We start from the raw sequence: 14,542 nt of genomic DNA, 5'->3' as shown, positions 1-14,542 counted from the left end.
AATCATGGCCTGCTAACCGCTTCCTCTCCAAACAGTGAATCGTATCAACTAGTGTGATAGAAAAACAGGCCTGTAGTTCCTGGATGTAAAATTGTCTGACAAAATATTGGGTCATGACTTTATTGTTTGAGTTAGTGGTATTTGTGCAGTATACTGAAATACCTGTTATGAATATAGGGACTACTTATTGCATTTTATTTATATTAATCCAGAATCTAGGGATTAAATTAAAATTGTAGGTGTAGATGGAGAAAACCTTTTTGTAGTATAGACTCTTCATGTATCTGGAATGCTGAATTTAAATAAGTCTGCATGAGAGAGCCTTAATATTTTTGCTAGGTTGAGTGTTAGACGTTCATATTTTCTTAATATATGATCTAGTATCTAAAGTTTAATGGTCCAGACACTGTTGGTATCCAATTCTTTGAAGTTTAGGTGGTCAAACTTCTTGGCAGCCAGCTGTGAAGCCTGATTTCTGTAGCTGGTTGAATGGGTGTATCATCAGCTTGTCAGTAATATTTCTGTCTGCCTTTATTCATACTCTTATCTATAGGACAAGTGTATTTCAGAAACAAGAGGATTCTTTCATTGTGAACAATGCTTGTATTTGTATTTAGAATACTTTGTTTTGCAGTTTTCAACTAGAGTGCTATAAACCAGATAAGTCTCTAGACCTTTATTCTTAAACCCATAGAGCCATTGCAAGGCTAAGTGGTGGTTTGGAATGCCCAGAGGTCTGGCAGCATTGCCCACTAGAGGGCATCTTTTCTAATCAATTCAAGGGACAATGGTTTTGTATTACATATTCTCTCTTCCCTCCTTCTCTCCCCCCTTAACTTGAATACCATTTCTTCCCTGTACTGCAAAAGGTCAATCTTCAAGCGCTACATTGTAACTGCATAGAATCCTAGAACTGGAAGGGACCTTGAGAGGTCATCTAGTCCAGTCCCCTGCATTCAAGGCAGGATTAAGTATTATCTAGACCAGGGGTTGGCAACCTTTCAGAAGTGATATGCCGAGTCTTCATTTATTCACTCTAATTTAAGGTTTCGTGTGCCAGTAATACATTTTAATGTTTTTAGAAGGTCTTTCTCTATAAGTCTATAATATATAATTAAACTGTTGTATGTATAAAGTTAAATAAGGTTTTTAAATTTTTAAGAAGCTTCATTTAAAATTAAAGTAGAATGCAGAGTGGACGGTGGCCAGGACCCAGGCAGTGTGAGTGCCACTGAAAATCAGCTCGCGTGCCACCTTCGGCACGCGTGCCAGAGGTTGCCTACCGCTGATCTAGACTATCCCTGACAGATGTGTCCAACTTGCTCTTAAAAATCCCCAATGATGGAGATGCCACAACCTGCCTTGGCAATTTATTCCAGTGCTTAACCACTGTGACAGTTAGGAAATTTCTCCTAATGTCCAACCTAAACCGCCCTTGCTGCAATTTAAGCCCATTGCTTCTTGTCCTATCCTTAGAGGTTAAGGAGAACAATTTTTATCTCTCCTCCTTGTAACGACCCATATCATGAAGCAAGGCATAAGCGCAAGGCTGAGTGAAGAGGTGGTCATCTTTGCTGCCTCTTGCTGGTGACCTGGAATCCATACTGTCAGCTCCTACAGCACTGTTTCAGTTAGTTCATGAAAAACACTGTTTGACTGGTATTGTGGATGGGGTCAAGCAAACTAAGTTGTCAATCTCATTGAGATTGTAAGCTTTTTGGGGCAGGGATAGTTAATACTTTGTGTACAATGCCTAGTACAGAGGAGCCGAGAGCAGAGCACCTAGGCTCTACCATAATACAAATAACTTATAGCCTAGACTTATCTTCAGAGCATATCTTCCCCATGTCCACAGTGGATAGCCACGTGGTGTTAAGCATATAACAGCTGAGTATTTTTTAAAACACTATTCCTAAATCTAGCTTTTGAGGATGTGGACTAAAGTATGTGTACGAAAGCATTGACTTTAGTGTATAAAAGAACACTATCTGCTTTGAATAGGCTTCTTACCAAAATTCTGGATTTAACTGTTGTTAAAAAATAAGTATTCCAAATGGAAGGTAAACTGAGCGCACACATACTATAACACTTTTTTATTTGCACATTTTACTCTATTTCTAAAATTCACTCGTTTGGTCAGTCTGCTTTGTTCTTCAGCGGACTGAGTAAATGGTGTAGTACAGAGACACTTGTCAAGTGCATGCAAAAAATAGGATCCTGGCTTGCTCATAATGATATTGTTTGCACAACAGAACCTAGAGCATGGAAGATCACTGGAACTGCAGGGGAAGCTGTGTTAAAGTGATTCAAATGACAGCTCCTGGTCCAAATCTGATCACAACCATCCAGTAAAAGTAGTCTGCACACTAAGGATATTAAAATTCCAGTACTGCATAGAATACAGTTAAGTGGTGAAAAGCAAAACTTATGCCGTGACTCATCCTACCAATGTAAAGATTTAGATTTTGAAGATAATTTTGAGAATGAATTTGAAAATTCTGTCATAAGTGACTGGTTACTGTTTGCAAGATTCAGCTCAGTACAGTTAAAGTAACAAGCTTTAATTAAGGTAACCCAGAGCACCAAGAATCATACTACCTGGTCAGATTTTAAAAATCTATTTTAAAACTTAATGTCTGGATGAAGACTTAATACTAATACTTTTTTAAAGGTATGTTTAGCAGATGATTAGTCCACGTTACAGTGGAAATTCTAGTGAACTTTTTTGGATGGTGTGGTGACAGACTTAAAATTTCATATTAGTACTGCTTTTTCATGTTGTAGGCTTTGGCCTAAATGCTTGAGTACACTCAATAGCTTTGTAGCTTTAATTCGGAGGCACATTGCCAAAATCCTTGAATTTGGGAGAAAGTAGCAGTACCAAGATGGTTCAGATCATTAGCGCTCGGTGCTGGGTGTTGCAAACTGAAATGGACTAAAATAATTGGGACAGAGTCCTGTGGCTCCTTATAGACCAGAGTTTCTCAAACAGGGGTCGCTGCTTGTGTAGGGAAAGCCCCTGGTGGGCCGGGCCGGGCCAGGCCGGTGTGTTTACCTGCCCCGTCCGCAGGTCGGCCGATCGCGACTCCCACTAGCCGCGGATCACTGCTCCGGGCCAATGGGAGTTGCGATCGGCCGGACCTGTGGACGGGGCAGGTAAACACAATGGCTCGGCCTGCCAGGGGCTTTCCTTACACAAGCGGCGACCCCTGTTTGAGAAACCTTGTTATAGACTAACAGACACGTGTCTGACAAAGTGGGTATCTACCCACGAAAGCTTATGCTCCAATGCTTGTTAGTCTGTAAGGTGCCACAGGGCTCTTTGTTGCTTTTTACAGATCCAGACTAACACGGCTACCCCTCTGATCTTAAAATAATTGGGAAATCTTCACTTCACAATGTGGTATGGAGATGTAGATCATTAGAGTTATGGAGACTGCTGTGAGGAAAGCAACTAAAGATTGAAGGAGACAGCTGTAGCCTATCCAGACCCCTCTCCTGAGAGGTGAAGAAAACTTGCAAGGGTGCAAGTCAGAAAAATTAATGTGGGAAGAATGCAGTAATTTGCGTGCACACTTGTTCATTTTCACTATTCCAACCTGGGTATGTAGATGTTTATGTGACTTCAAAATGTCTTAAAATGGCTTCATAAACATTTTGAAAAGGAAAATGTATTTTTTCCCCTTCTAGATGGAATGAATCTTCCCTGTTGAATGCCTCCAGATTTCCTATTGGATTTCACGTGTGGAGAAACATTTTTCCTTTTGGTTGAAGCTGCTCTGTGGCAGACTAAATTTTGGATCCAGGATTCACAAGATTTTTTTTAATCTTGCGGAGGCAGCCACAGCTGAATCACGTTAGCCTGACATCACAGCCACCATGGTGCTTTCACAGAGGCAACGAGACGAACTGTAAGTATTTTTTACAGTATTTATTTAAAATAGCAAAAGTAACCTTTGCTTACACTTAGTTCTTATTTCATCAGCCTTCCAAAAAAACACTGATCTTTCTCTTCCAGTTTGATTCGATGAAATGGCTCTTCCCGTATTTGTTCTGCCTCAGTTAAGTTTCTGTGAATTACCTTTTTATGATCTCTGGATATCTTTGCTAGTATAACCAAAGTACAGAACTTGCTGGTATAAACTAGAATGGTTAAAGATAGGAGTTTAGGAATGGTAGACTGGAGGAGGGAAAATGTAACCAATTATTTGAAACAGTCTTTATAAATTTTTATAGTGTGAGGCCGAAACTGGGAGTTTTGGTTTTTTGGCATAGGAATGATTTGCTGAAAATTAGACGTAGTCTGTTCAAAGTACATTGGAATAAAATGCTGAAGTTTAGAGTTTTAAAGTATTTGCTCTGTATTCGGTTTGTGATGCCTAGCAAGCGCACACATGTTCTGCCGGACCAGTGTAAATAGAGTAAAAACAATATGCAGGTGTGTGAAATGAGAAATATGTACAGTGCAAGTAAAATCATAATGGTGTAGTGTTGCTATGTCTCTAGTTTCCAGACATAATAAATGATCCCCTTCTTGCAATCTGTCCATGACCCACTCTTCATCATTGGAGTTAACAATAACCTACTTTCCAATTTCCACTGTCACCCTTAGCACCTCTTCCCCCATCAATGAAAGAGGGGGGAGTTAGTCATGAAGAAATTAATACAAAGTGAGTCTATCAGGAGTCTCTCAAAGTTCCTTGTTTTAATGGGGGGGAAATAACAGAGGAAGGAAGGTGGTGTCTTGAGCAGATGCTGGTGCATCTTCTGCCACTCTACCACCATTCTGGCCTGGTATGGATCTAGTCAGCAGGGTTCCTATTGGCCCAGAGCCCAGGACTCTGCGAGTACTGGAGCAGCTTACTCCTGCCTCCCTATATCCTCTTCTAAAATGAAAGCTCATCTTAAGCAGATGAGACAAATATGGTGTCAGTTCAGTTTGGGAGATAGGCAATTGTCACATGATAAACTATGAATGGTCTTCTGTATATACACTTCTGCGTGTGTGCTTTTGCAGAAAACTAGGATGGGATGTTTTAAATGATGATTGCATACAGGAGTTGGTTTGGTTTAGCACAGTGCCCCAATTGTTGATGGACAACAGCATGAAGTGTTTAAATGGCTCATGAATGCATGGACTGATCCCCCTGTTATAAAAAAGGAAGGGAGAAGTTGGAGGAATTTTGCCTTGTTAAAAATAAAATAATAAAGTGCTTGATAAAAGAATGAAAACAGATTGGGAGTTAGGAACCCTAGCATTCTTATCCAGTTCTTTTGGTCTTACTGTCAGATCTTGGGCAAGTCACTTCACTTCTGCTTCAGTTTCACCCTCACAGGTATCTCCTCGGTGTCAGTACATACCCTTAATATAAACAAAAATAGTGTTCACCTGCCATTTCTTCCAGGTTTTATTGTATTGAAGTTATTTTAAATGAGGCAAAACCCTGATGTACTAAAACGGCATGTGAACTATTACATTTTTTTATGAAAGATTATGTGGGTATTTATAGCATTGTTTATGAAAGGGCTGGGAATAAATGAGGCAGGAAAGGCTTCCTGAACGCATCTAGAATTAAAATATTGTCTTTTGGTTGCTAGAAGCCAAACTTCAAGGAACAAATATGTGAACAGGAAGGTGGGGAAAACAAGACATTCTGCATGGATAATTAGGAGTTAACAAGGCAATTGGGGCTCCTTTAGAGGAGAGATGGCCTGAGAAGATGATAGAGAGGTCAGAGATCCATTCATTCTGCATATGGGGAGCAGGAAATACTGAGAGGGGGTTGCTGGTTCTCTCTGAATACAGACAGTGGGTTGATGTCTAGAATGAATCCATAAGGGAAGAGGAATGTATAACAGGAAGAGGGGGATGTGATGAAGATCCTAGAGAATGAATAGGGATGGGGAATTCCAAGGAACTGGGGAAAACCTCCTGAGTAGAAGTTGGGGAGGGACTTGGAGATGTCTACTGGCCCAGTAGTTTATAAGGGAAGGCAGTTAGAAGAAATTTTAGTACATCCCTTATTGTGTTGGGGACAAATGTGTGCGCAAGAGCGAGAGAGAGGATCCCATTGATTCTTTTTTAAAAAGCTTGTCCTCCAAGTAGTTTGGGGGCCCCTTTTTTTTTTTTTTTTTGAAGAATTTTGTTTAGGCCTGTTAATAGGTGTGAGGGGTAAAACATTTGTATTTTTAGAGGTTGCTGCTTCACTTAAGGAAAGAATATTTAGTGCTTAAATAGCACTTTGAAATAAATTATTACCCACATGTTAAGACTTAATGACATGAAATTGTTTTTTGAAAGTTCTTCAATTCAGCTCAAGGAACTAGTACCATACAGTTGTCCAGTAACAAGTCTTTACAAAAACTTTTGAAGGACAAGTGCAATCCTCCAATTTTTTGACTTGTGTGAGAAATAAATGTTGGTACACAGCATTATGATGGTAAAACTTAAGTTACAAAGATTGTTGTATTCCCAAAATAAATTGCGCTTGCTACTGTTGGTGGTACTTAGTGATGCTCTGTGGAGTGTAGTGCATAACACTCTCAGTTCATTCAGTACATCATCCTATAGCATTTGACTGTTGCAGGTTTTCTGTTGTTAGCCTACCCCAATGAGACCATATTGATGATGCCAGTAACTTGCCTTAGTGGAGAGTCAAGAGCCAGTATATAAACATAGGGCAAAAGGAGGAGATCTTAACCTTCACGGAAACAATGACTGTCAGTCAGTGCTGGGCTTCTGATTTACAAACTACTGACTCTCTTCTAAACGTAACCAAACAGTCCTTTATTGTTCAAATAATTCTAAAGTTGGCACCTTATTACTGGACGCATGTTTCACTTGTGTCTTCAGAAGTGTATTTACTCAGTTTTTTTCACTGCTCAGGTGACTGGAAAACACAGCCTGGTTGTCTGATAATACAAGGGTGAGCTCTGTAGTAGTGCTGGTACTTAGCAGGAATCTTTTTGTAAATTGCACAAATTAGTGCTGCTGAATTTTTAATTACCCTCTTGACGAATAAGTCAGTTTGTAAAGTAGTACTAGTTGAAAGGGGTAAAACTTCCACTGTGTCCCATGCACTTGATTATAGTTTCTGGTTTCATATCTGTGATGGACTCTGCACAACATGTCTCTAGTAAGCTATAAAGCAGTATGCTATGAGAGAACCTCTAACTGACCTGGTTTTAGTCTGAACAATTGAATTCTTTTCTCTATGAAAATATTCTGACAACAGGTTTTTGGATCTGTGGGTTTTGAAAGGAATTGGCTTTCACACTTTTTTCAGTGGAGAAACCTGTTTGGTGTATATTTTGGATTAGCCATAGAATTGCCAGGTTTATCTCTGGCCCTGAACTTTTTTAGCAAGAAGTGGTAGGATGAGGAGAGGTTGAGATTGCAAGTGGCTTCTTATTTAAGATTTTTAAAGTTAGATGTGAGGTGAGATTTGTAGTTTTATTAAACTGGAATTGGTCCAAAGCCTTGGAATATTTTAAGTGCTTTTTAGTTATTCAATGACCAAAGAAATGCCATCTGAAGTATAAGCCGCTTTATACTAACACATTGGTATGCACTCAAGGAAACTGAGTTCCTAATAATGGGAGACAAACTGAGGACTTGGACATTCTATTGTTGCGTGAGTTACTGCACATATACAGGTACCAGATTAGATTCTTTGACTCTTAGCCCATACTCAGGAAAGGTGGGTTTGGTTTTTTTGTTTGGTTTTTTTGAAGCGTGGGTCTACTCAGAAAAGTGACTGTGTAAAAATGGAACTGCTTTACTGTGTAGATCTGGTCCCTGTGTATATCTACAAGTTCTGCTTTTTGTGATAAAAATAAGTGGTGGTAGGTGGTTTTTTATTTTTGTTTTTAGAGTTTGCTCCTAATGCTACTGATCCAAGAGAAGTCATAGTGAAGGTTTGTTCTATTGAGGCTCTTTTATTAAGAGTGATTTACTTAAGTTCAAATTGTTGTATATGAGACAATAGGAGTCCAGCATGACTCTCAGATCCTAGGTTGAGTTTTCAAGGCTGGTACTGTGGAAAACTAATATTTTTATTTGTAAACTAGGTACACTGAGTTTGAGGTCATTTGAGTTAAACAACCTTGTAGCCATTAAGTTACTTGCTCAGTTGAGCTGCACTGAGCTTCTGATGATATTGGCTCTCTTTATTGTCCCTAGATGTTTTTGCATAAAGATAACCTTGTTTTTTTCAAACAAGCAAAAACAACCATTCCTACAGTTGAGGGAGAATATAGCACACAGTGATAAGTGAATCTTGAAGTTTCTACACCCAACTACCCCACAGTCAGTGTAACATGCTTCATAAATTATAGTGGAGAAAGAGCAGTAATCCAAGAAAAAAGGTGAAATTGTTGTCTTTTCAGTTTCCTTCCAGACATCAAAGTATCTGCCTCTTGTGGATAAATGTCATAAGCTTTATGTTCTAAAATTATCTGATCTAGACACTTTGTCCTCCTGAAGCCCTTAATTTAGAACAAATTTGAGCAGGATAGCTTGAAAAATTAAATCCCTCATAAATAGAATTTAATTTAAAATAAAAAGTTGCCACACCCAGGATAAGAGCAGTTTCTAAGGTGTTAATTTTAACAAACGGTTAAGTGCATTGCAATGTGTGGAAATCTGTTTTTAGTCTTTGAATTGCTTTTTTTTTAAAAAAAGCATTTCTATTTATTCATTAAATACTTGTCCATGTATGCTGTATTGTCATCTGATGTATAGTAAGGTAAAGTTTGTCATGCTTAAGTTACTATTTTCCTGAGGTCTGAGTAAATATATTCAAAACATGGAGTCAGGTGTTTTTAAACATGGCTCTTAGTAGCAAGGCACTAAATTTTCTAATATGGTTTTGCAGGCAAAAGATGATAGTGATATATCAGAGCTTGAATGTTGCAGAAATTGCTGGCTTGCCTTGATGCTTACCAGGGAAATCTTGCTCGCTCACGGCAAATGGATATTTCAAGCCCTGGATCCTCTGCTTCAAATTAAAAGTTCTAAATTCTGCAAATATATTAAAGCCTAGTGAAATGTATTTTAGTTTAAAAATTTCATTTTGCAATTATAGCTACTGTAGCAGATAACAGTTTGATTCAGAGACCCTTTTAAGGACAAAGTAAATAAATTCAGAACTAAGTTTCAGCCTTCCTGGTCATTTTAACTGCTTTAGTTAGAATGGAGTGAGTAACAGATGCAGAATGCTTGCTATCTAAATCTCTTTAGGAGGATATCTCTGGTTGACCAAATAAAATCAACATCAGCAAACTACATGAAACCACCTGTAAGAGCTGCCCTTATGACTTGGTTATTTGACTCTTGACAAACTTTTAGTTTGGTAAAGGACAGATATAGGCAAAGACCATGAGGAAGACTGTTTCATTTGGAAGTGTCCCCAGTTGATCGACACGTACTGCAGAATAGTCTAGGTTTCAGTTAGTTATAGCACATAAGAATAAGGACCCCCCCGTCCCTCTCCCCCAAGCTATAATGAAGGAGCATGAATTAAACTTACTGTGTTAAGGAGGAACATGAGGGCATCCTTTTATAAATTCCTTTTGTAATTATGTTGGACATAATGATAAACCTTTTTAGTTACTGCTGAGTCACTTACAATCTTTATAAGAAAGAACTGAAAGTCTGAAACTTTATCTACTTAAGGATGTTAATTTACCTGTAATTTGAAGATATTGTACACTGGTGACAGAAATTCATGTAGTGATACTTACCTATAAAAACTTAATTTTACAAAATAATAGTGTATTCTAAAACTTGGGACATGTTCACTTGAGAGAATTGCTCTGTTTAACCTAAGATACGAATTTAAACCAGCATAAATCCCTGTATGCATGCTTATTTAGGTTTGTCTTAAAATTGTTTCCCAAAATCTACTTGAGCTAAACTAAAAGCCACTCTTAAACCTTCGCAGCTTTTATGTGCTTAACCTGCATTTTCATCTTTACTTAAGGGATAATGAGTATTAAAATAGTGAACAGGAGCTGCCTTTATCATAATTTGTATATTAAATACTCAATTTTTTAATCGCAGCAAGTTTGTTAGAATTTAAAACTACATACTAAATGTGCATTTTTGTTTTACTGGTCATGTTTTGACTTGACAACTTCATATGCCATGTTTGCTTTTAAAGTTGGTTTGAAGATTTTAGTCATCGTATTAGCTGATTCTGTCTTAATACAACGAATAACAAGGTTTACCTTATTGGTTACTATTTGAAAACCTGTACGCATTCATTCTGTATTTTGTTTTTCAGTACTTTTCAGAACTGTGGCTAGGATGATGATGTCTTACTGTTTAAATCGTTTTTATTTTGTCTAGAAATCGAGCAATAGCAGATTACCTTCGATCCAATGGCTATGAAGAGGCTTATTCAGTTTTTAAGAAGGAAGCTGAGTTAGATGTGGTGAGTTGAAACACAAGATCCTTCATAAAGCTCGTTTGTCGTGTAAAACATTATATAAGGTCTGTGGAGTGCACTACTTCTGCTAAAACAGTCCTGTTTAGCCCTTACAATGTGGAAATCAATACATCATACACAAGCTTAATGCAATAATCACTTAAGACACAGTAAATGTTCTCTCTATATTGTGATGGTCTCAACTCTGCCCAAGAAACTTCACATTACAAAATTCGTCCCCCTTTACTCCCCTATTCCTGACACTGGTGTATTGTTCTTTAGGCCTGTTTTCCACCTGCCTGTCACCCATCACTCCAGAGCAGCCCGCTTTTCTGTGGTATTGTAGGGATCCAGTTCCTAAAGGGCTCTGAGTTCCTCCAGGATGAAAGGTGCTATAGAAATATAAAATAAACTTTTTCTTGATATCAAAAAAGTGAATGAATGTTCAGGAGAATGCATTTAATTTTCTGAGACAGATAATATTATTCCTTGAGTGTTCTGATCATGGTGATCATCTGAACCTGGTTGTATTAGTTTAACTCTGCTTGAAAATTAATCCAGTTCCTTGGTTACTCAATTCTTGTACTGAACTTTGTCCAGATATAGGATGAATCAGAGCCCCTGCTAAAATGCTTAAGGGCCCCAGCTGGAGAAAGTACAAATTATTCAGTCTTCCAATTTAGTATTATGGAAACAGACTGTTAGTTTCAACTTTAACAATGGTAAGACTGATTCACTTTTGACCCCTCTGGCTTTGTCAAAACTGACCCTGACCCTATCAAGTTTGGCAGGAAGTTTTAAGCCGAGGGGAAACCTTTTGGAATGCATGAAGTAAATAGGATGAATTGTTTGTTTGTGCCATAAGGGAAAAATGTGGGGATTGTCAGACTTCCAGAAATATCCTTTTGTATTCACTCTAAAAATCCTGTAAGGGGTTTTAATCTTTTGGCCTCGACTCTTCTGTACTGGGAAGGGGTTTATGGACCCCCGCAACTAAGGCAGAGACAGGAAGAGAGCTGGAGCAGTACTGGGCCAGGAAAGCTCTGCCCCATAGGCACTGTTGAGCATGCTCCTGGGGAAAAGACCAGTATACAGAGATCTCGAGCAGTCCAGAGGAGTGGGGGAGAGAAAGCATTTCCTGGACGAGCATGGCTCTTCAGTAGTAGTAGAAGCCCTCCCCAGTAAGGATGTCTATGTACGAGTCCCCTCCCCAGACATCACTCGAGGGAGGGAGAACCACACAGTAGCACCAGAGTCTCCTGTATCAGCCCCAGACTGTGGGGGTTTGAGACAAGGGACTCTAATCCAGTAGCAGCCACACCTCAAACAGAGGCGGCATGTGGCCCAGGGGAAGGTGAGCAGGAGGTGGGCCTAATCCTGGCTATTCCATGCTTTTCCTACCCAGCCCAGATTCCCCTGTTCCTAACGCTAGGATGAACGGGACCATTGGTTACCGACAAGGAGGCTGACCCAGCTGGAACTTGGTCCAGGACATGTTGGGTTGAAAGAGAGAATGGAGGGAGAAGGCCAGACCACTGGGCCTGCTGACTGAACAGACAACAGTGCTACATGTACTTGTATACATATATTCTAACCTTTTTAAAATTACCTGGCTTTCTGATATCTATTTAATTGCTAGAAGGTCCCCTCTCTTACTCCCAAATTTATTTTTTTACTGAGAATTATATAGAAGCCGAGAAATAAAGGAGGCTTTTGTAGTTTGGACCATTTATCTAATCAACAACTATTAAGTGACTTATGAATTCTGGGCCTCCTGTTTCAAAACCTTAGTCGGCACCACCTGTATAAGGTTAATGTACTAGTTTGTGTAGTGGATATACTAATTGCTGAACTAAAGTGAAGAAATCAGGTGTGTCTGCTCCAGCTGTATGTACTGTCCAGATGTGGCTGAAACAGTTTGGTGCCTCTCACACTATTGATTTGTATTCTGTATAGTCATGGGAGGCAGGGGATAGAGGTGTGTGTAATAAGTACCAGGGTGTGTTGACTGAAAGTGCTCATGTCACCTTCAATCCTGTTTTAAATACTAGCCTCTAAAATCTAGCCAGTTATAACAGATTGAGAATATTTTGTATGTCAGTAAAATTACTAATATTTGATACCTCGAACTTGATGGCTGGAAAGACTTGAGTTTTAAATGATTTATTTTTAAAAAATAAGTGAAAGCATCTCTTGAACAGTTCAACGTACGCAGTTTGTTTAAAAATTGCTTCTTAGATTTTTCCAAGTATTGAAGTATTTGGATCAGAATGTGCTTAATGTCTTTCAAAAAATCATTTATAAACTCTTTTGAAGGTCTACTTAAACTTTTATTAAAAGTACTATTTCTATAAAATAAGAGATCTGCAATCATACTATTCTCATGTTATCCACATACCTTGCTTTTTTACTCCATAATCTAAGATTTCATAGAGGAATAAACTATGAAGGTCCTTTTGAAACTGGAATGGCTAATAACATTGATGCATGGTTTGCATCTGCAGAGACTGTCAATATCAACAGCCCTGCCCTTTTTTTTGTTAATGTTCTATGAGCAGTAAAGCCTGTGCCATATTTGTCACCGTTTTCAATGTTCATCATACCGAGAGTATCCAGAAAATGTTCCTATTATGTCCTGGGTTGAACTCATAAAGCTACTTCAGTACCTGAAACTGCTAGAAGTCACTTGGTGGTAATATAGGTGGTAAAAATTCTGCCAAACAATTTATTTTGACAGGATAGCCAGTTTACTGCTTATTGGAAATAGTGGGCCAGACTTATTGTCACTGTAATTCCATTGACTGGGATTCACAACACAGGTGAATTTAACCTGTCTTTTCATTTTTGTTTCATTTGTATGGTACTTGTCTCCATGACAGCTGGTCAGTGGAACTTAAACTGGATTATATTCAAATTCAAAAACTTCTTTTGCTTATGTGTAATGTCTTTTTGACCAAACACTTGCCAATTTTCTCACTTCCAAGCCATATGAAGAAAATCCCTGATCTTTGTTTTACATCTAGGAGCTGACTCTAAAATGAACAAATATCCCTTGTTTTGGATTGAAAATCTGTAGTGAAATTAATATTGTGTACATATGTAAGATTAATCAGGAGAAGTGTTGAGTTGACTGTGAGCAGGTTACATTTGTAATTGTGCTTTCCACCTATTTCTGAAAATAACCCTCAAGACTAGCAAACTATGTAAATTAGCATTTCTCTTAATTTGGATGTTCATCCTATTTTCCAAAATACTCAGTTGAGGTTTTACTTGATTTCCCTAAACTGCACTCAGTGTTCTAAGTAACAAATGAAAGAGAGGATTAATTGGGATATCATATGTTTTATAATAGAAAACCATAAACATATCCATCAACCTAATTGTCATCCCCCCCACCACCCCCCCCCCAAAAAAAGTTAAGCTCTAAATATGTTAGGCAGTCTGGTTATTTGATAGTCTTAAGGGAGGTACAAGAAAATCAAGTTAGTTAAAATTGCAGATAGGAACTTTCTCATAGGAAAATGTGAATTAGATGGGACTACTTTAATACAGCTTAAAAAGGACTAACAATTTCTGACACATTAATGGGTTCAGTGAGTGGTAAGGAGTTAAGCAGAGCCGTATCTGGGGATCAGTTCTGGTTCTAGTTCTGATCAATTCTGCAAATAAAGCAAGTTCTCACAAACATTGCCGGAGTAATAGGCTGCTCCACCATGGAGTCTGACCCAGATAGCATATTTGTCTAGAAACTTTGTGGCAGGTTGCCCCCTCTCCAGGGTGCCACCTGATGCACTGGGGTACCACTGAACCCGCTGGTTCTACCACTCTGGGTTCCCTTGCACTGCCCTGCTGAGCCAAGCACTCAAGCCTTCTCCAGCACACACATGGGTAGAGCCACACCCAGGCGCAGAAAGACACACTGAGATCAGCTCTGTGTAGGAAGACTTAACTTGGGAATTGTCCAGCACTCAAATGCACACCCCCTCTGGAGTGTAAACCCAAAATTGTATTGTCTTGGGCTGTACAGAGAACTGTACAATGTAAACTCATGAAATCTGCCCCCTCATTCAATGTGGAGGAAGATATACACAGCTTTTTGAGCCTCCCCTCCC

General features: G+C 38.8%; 1 protein-coding gene across 6 annotated transcripts in view; it reads left to right on the top strand.

Annotated features, from left to right (window-relative positions):
- The window catches only part of PAFAH1B1 (platelet activating factor acetylhydrolase 1b regulatory subunit 1), a 60,699-nt gene that overhangs the window by 24,582 nt on the left and 21,575 nt on the right, over positions 1–14,542 (top strand). For 3 of the 6 annotated variants that reach the window (XM_075074018.1, XM_032779446.2, XM_032779447.2), the window contains exons 2-3: positions 3,691–3,911; positions 10,352–10,436. In XM_075074018.1, the coding sequence (XP_074930119.1) occupies positions 3,880–3,911; positions 10,352–10,436 (117 nt within the window). In that variant the 5' untranslated portion in view covers positions 3,691–3,879. Of the gene's footprint in view, positions 1–3,338; positions 3,604–3,690; positions 3,912–10,351; positions 10,437–10,719; positions 10,820–14,542 lie in introns of those variants that run through there. The other 3 variants (XM_075074020.1, XM_075074019.1, XM_032779448.2) reach the window with 2 other exon arrangements.

This window comes from Chelonoidis abingdonii, chromosome 20 (genome assembly GCF_003597395.2).
Source record: "Chelonoidis abingdonii isolate Lonesome George chromosome 20, CheloAbing_2.0, whole genome shotgun sequence".
Taxonomy (NCBI): domain Eukaryota; kingdom Metazoa; phylum Chordata; order Testudines; family Testudinidae; genus Chelonoidis; species Chelonoidis abingdonii.
Note: the sequence above shows the minus strand (reverse complement) of the source record. Positions and strands in the feature narration are given on the sequence as shown.